Genomic DNA, 4,856 nt, shown 5'->3' with positions numbered 1-4,856 from the left:
TAAAAAAAATCGCAAAGTTGAAAAAAACGGTTTTTCTAAAATAACTAAAAAAATATAGCACGGATTGAAAAATTTTAAATGAGAAAGTTGTAGGTTTTAAAAAGATCTATCGACTGATTTTTTGAAAGTATCGATTGCTTTGTTACTTTTCGAGATATATCGAAGAAACCGTTAAAAATCTTCTCTTTTCTCTTCTTCGATAACTCGTTTATATTTACGTGCCCATATTTGCTATTTACTGCAAGCATAGCCCGCGGCAAGCCAAAAAAGTACATTTTTGAAAAATTTAAAAATATTAATTATTTTTCGATATATCGATTTTTTGAAAAAAAAATCGCTCTCGAAAATTGGCTAGATCTTCTCAGCGAATAGCCCTACAGTAACGATTTCCATTTTTATTTTATGAAAATGACTTAAAGAAAGAAACGCCGACATTTTTTCACGAATTAAAAAAAAATGTTTTTGTACGACCTCTTTGTCGTGAGTATACGATACTATAACAGCTGGATCGTTCGTCGGTTGTCTCACCTATGACACACTGATGAGGACTAATAAGCCCGAAACCGGTCTGTGCCTGGTGGGTTAGACTGACGAGCGATCCTAGCTGTTGCATTAGGTGTTGCGAGTGTAATTCAATGCCGGTCAGGGCATATAGCCCGTGGAGTAGTTGTTTCTCGCAACACCGGTTAGAGTTAATATTTTATATTTTCTATTGGATTCTGTACTGTATGGGTGTTATTTGTCTCACACTTACGCCTGTTTTGTTTCTTCGCTGAGTTCGTTTCGTTGTTCCTGCGTGCTGCCGAATTTGTAGTGACCCAGGAGATACGGCCAGATCTCGTGTCTCAGTTCCTGGACTATGCCGCCGAAGTACGTCAGCCTGTAGACCTCCGAATAGTCGGACACCACGCCTTCCACGCACAGCTCGGCCCACCTTTCAATCGTTATTCCTTTGCAAAAAAACCGGTTGAAATATTAAATGGGGTTTAACAATATATGCATAGGTCCAACCAAATTACACTTGGAGGAAAAAAATTGTTGCCTGGACTTTTATAAGTGGAAATGGTAAAAACCTAAAAAAAATAAATGCGTGAGCAGGGACGGCGGAGGGTTGATTTGGGGGGTTGAAAAGTTATGAAAAATTCTTCATTGGGATTTCTGGCGAAAGTTGACGTCAAACAAAAGAGTATCTAATGCAAAAGTTGTAGATAATGCAAAAATCTACAACTTTTGTAGATAAACATATTTTTTTCTGATTTTTAGATTTTTATTTCTCATTTCCGCAAAAATTATATTATTTAATTTTGACGAAACTTGGTGAAAGTATACCTTTCTCTGTCTTAAATAACCTTAAATTTTTTTAGATAAAGAAATCCAGAAGTTTCTGAGATATTCATTTTTTTCGGCCTGAAACACTTTTTTTTCAAAGAAAAATTCTACTTAAAAAAATCATCGTACAGAGTTCTGCCGGTAATAATTTTTTTCGTTTTGACATACTTTTTGGTGAAATAAAAAAATCTGTAATAACATTTCAAAAACATGCTCAAAAATGCGAAAAAAATAAAAAATTACTTGCAACAGTGAATTTTTCAGTTATTGTTGATAATTTGTTTAAATCAAATAACATTTAAAAACTGATTACACCATTCAATTCTACGGAAAAAAATACAAGAAATCTGTGTCTCATTGTTTGACCCAAAACTTTATTTTTGTACAATATTGCCATAAACATCTTAGTCCAATTATAAATGCACAAATGACAAATTATCTAAGGATGATTTGAGATTTCAGCAATACAAAGTGTTAACTGCAAAGTCTACTGTCGACGCGAAATCCGAAAACCAGAAATTTTGCAAACTCGTTTTATTTTTTTTCTGGCTTTATTTCAAAACGAATTTTAAATAAATTGCATAGTTACATTGCCACTTTTTTTCGCTCTATCCAATGGCGTCAACATTTTTGCAATCCGACGTTTCGTCTTCGACAGGTCATCATCAAATTAATTTTTTTAAATATATTGCTGCTATATATGACAAAATCTAGTAATTTTTAATTCTGTATTAAATGATATTACTATTGTAATCGCTTAAAAAGGTTTTTAGCTATCATTAAAAATTTTTCCTGAGTACGGCTCTGAACGTTTTAAAAATACCCGTATCTATTGGAGGAGAGAGAGAGGAGAGAGAGAGGAGAGAATAAAAGTCAATACAGCACAAAATATCTAACATTTTTTTTAATCCATAATTTAAAAAGTGATGAATGAAAAAATAATACGAATTTATGAAATATTTTATTATTTCTAGTTAGTATTGCTAACGATAGTAAAAAATTGTTGGATATTTTGTGCGGTATTCACTTTTATACTGTTATGACTTCATCCAACAGATATTTTGAAAGCGTTCATAAAAGAACTTGGGAAAAATTTTAAATTATAGCTAAAACAAGCTAAAAACTTTTTAAGCGATTATTTTAAAATTCGTTTTCAAACAAAGCCAGAAAAAATTAAACAATTTAGCAAAATTCCGGATATTTCCAGAACTACCCGGAATTTTAAAACTTTCTAAACAGCATATTGTTAGGTATAAAAAGACACAACTTTTTTCTATTCTGAGCCACCCCGTATCTCTTACCGTTTCCTAGATCCTAATGCTGTCCCATCCTTATCTTGGACACACTGAATATCTATGAATTCATCAAACTTTAAAAAAAATAAGTACACTAATCGATCCTACGGCAAAAAAATTATTATTTATTTTATTTATTCACTATTCGACTTATGTTTATATCAATACTGTATAAAAATTGTTTTGGGTCAAACAATGGGACAATTTTTTTGTATTTTTTCCGTACAATTGAATGGTGCAATCAGTTTTTGACTTTTTTAAAATTTAAACAAATTATCAACAATTACTGAAAAATTCATTGCTGCAAGTAATTTTTTAATTTTTTGCATTTTTGAGCATGTTTTTGAACTGTGATTACAAATTTTTTTATTTCACCAAAATGTATATGTCAAAACGAAAAAAATTATTACCGGCATAACTCTGTACGATGATTTTTTTTAAGTAGAATTTTTCTTGGAAAAGGCCGAAAAAAATGAATATCAGAAACTTCTTTATTTTTTTATTTAAAAAAATTTGAGGTTATTTAATACAGAGAAAGGTATACTTTCAACAAGTTTCGTCAAAATGAAATAAATTTTGCGGAAATGAGAAATAAAAAACGAAAAATCAGAAAGAAAAACTGTTTTTCGCATTTATCTCGGAAATTTTGAGGTTATGTTAAAAAGTGACCTCTACAAAAGTTGTAGATTTTTGCATGATCTACAACTTTTGCATTAGATACTTTTTTGTTTGACGTCAATTTTCGCCAGAAATCCCAATGATACAATTTTTCATAACTTTCCAACCCCCCAAATCAACCCTCCGCCGCCCCTGCTCAGGCATTTATTTTTTATTTTCTCTTTTCCCTAACCTAACCTATTTAAACCTAACCTTAAAATTGCACCACTTTGGTAATAATAAGAGTTATCACTCTGCAAATCAGCAGAAATGACTTTTTGTCAAGTAACGCTTATTAACTTCAGCGCAAACGGGCACAAACTGCAGTTAAAAGCGGTATTTGCAAAAAGCACGATAATACCTTCACTTGCCCCCTCCCCGGACACGATCTTGCCGTTAACCAGCCCGCTGAGGTGCGTCCTCACCGTCGACAAGTGCCTGCAGTAAGCCAGCCACCCGTAGAAGGCCCTGGAGATGATCTGGCGTTTCATCGAATCGCACACGGCCTTGATGCAAACGCTCGGCGGGCTATCGGGGACGTTCTGGTCTATGCTGAAGCTCTTGGTGGAGCTGTCGGAGCTCGTGCTGGTGCTGCAGAGCTGCACCCTCACTTTGGTGGGCAAGGCGGCGTGCGTGTCCATGAGTTCGTTGCGTTTCACTGCAAGAAAGAACTGGATTAGAGCGACGTCGCGAGATTGGAACGCCCAAGTTGCCGCTTACGGATCTCCTTGCGATCGCTGTTGTCTATGATCCTGAACACGTAGTCTTTCGTCGTTTCTTCGGTCTCCGAGAGCGCAGGTAAGGGCCTCCTGCGCCTGGTGCAGTTCTTGCCCGACCTGTGCGACCATAGGGGAGGGTCCAAGCGACCCCTGGGCAACAGCCCAGTTTCGATGCAACTTAAGAACGCGAGCATGTGTCCTCCTACGAAGAAAAATATAAAAAAATGCAAATATATATATAGGGTGTTTTTGAATGGAGTAGCATAAATGATACCAGTGAATCTACATTTCAAAAGAACACGATCTGCAAAAAATCGCCTTAGTAAAATGTTCACCCCTGAAGAGATACGGGCCATCAGTTTCCAAAAAAATTATGAAAATTGGCTGTAATTTGAAAACCGAACGAGGTACAGATAACAAATTTTTTACAGGTTGCTTACTAATACAGATACGAGTTTTCAACTATTTTTCGAAAATTTTAACCCCTCGAAAGGGGTTGAAATTACCACCGCCCTCAAGCCATTTTTTGCCATAACTTTTATATTTCGTAAAAACTCGATATCCACAAATACGCATTAGATAATCTGGTTCTTTTAGAAACTTTTACCTCCCTAGCAATTTTCCTTTAAAGCTTTTCGTTTATTAATAAAAAAATAAAATGTATTACCTTTCATCTCACACCGTATATGATTGCAATCAATCAAAGAAAAACTAAGTGTGCTGCTGTCATGCCAGTTGTCACAATTAACTCTTCTGTAAGTTGTCACTGTTATCAGCTAAATACTTTTTGGGTGTAAATTAACAAGAATTATGCCAAATTTTACTAATGATGAATATGTGGACATGCTACAAGTGT

General features: G+C 34.7%; 1 protein-coding gene across 1 annotated transcript in view; it reads right to left on the bottom strand.

The window, feature by feature from the left end:
- The window catches only part of LOC108904352 (small G protein signaling modulator 2-like), a 35,760-nt gene that overhangs the window by 19,987 nt on the left and 10,917 nt on the right, over positions 1-4,856 (bottom strand). The window contains exons 8-10 of the mRNA XM_023454547.1: positions 4,002-4,202; positions 3,643-3,939; positions 755-950 (exon numbers count right to left, since the gene is read on the bottom strand). Coding sequence (XP_023310315.1) covers positions 755-950; positions 3,643-3,939; positions 4,002-4,202 — 694 coding nt within the window. The remainder of the gene's footprint in view (positions 1-754; positions 951-3,642; positions 3,940-4,001; positions 4,203-4,856) is intronic.

This window comes from Anoplophora glabripennis, unplaced genomic scaffold (genome assembly GCF_000390285.2).
Source record: "Anoplophora glabripennis isolate ALB-LARVAE unplaced genomic scaffold, Agla_2.0 scaffold268, whole genome shotgun sequence".
Taxonomy (NCBI): domain Eukaryota; kingdom Metazoa; phylum Arthropoda; class Insecta; order Coleoptera; family Cerambycidae; genus Anoplophora; species Anoplophora glabripennis.
Note: the sequence above shows the minus strand (reverse complement) of the source record. Positions and strands in the feature narration are given on the sequence as shown.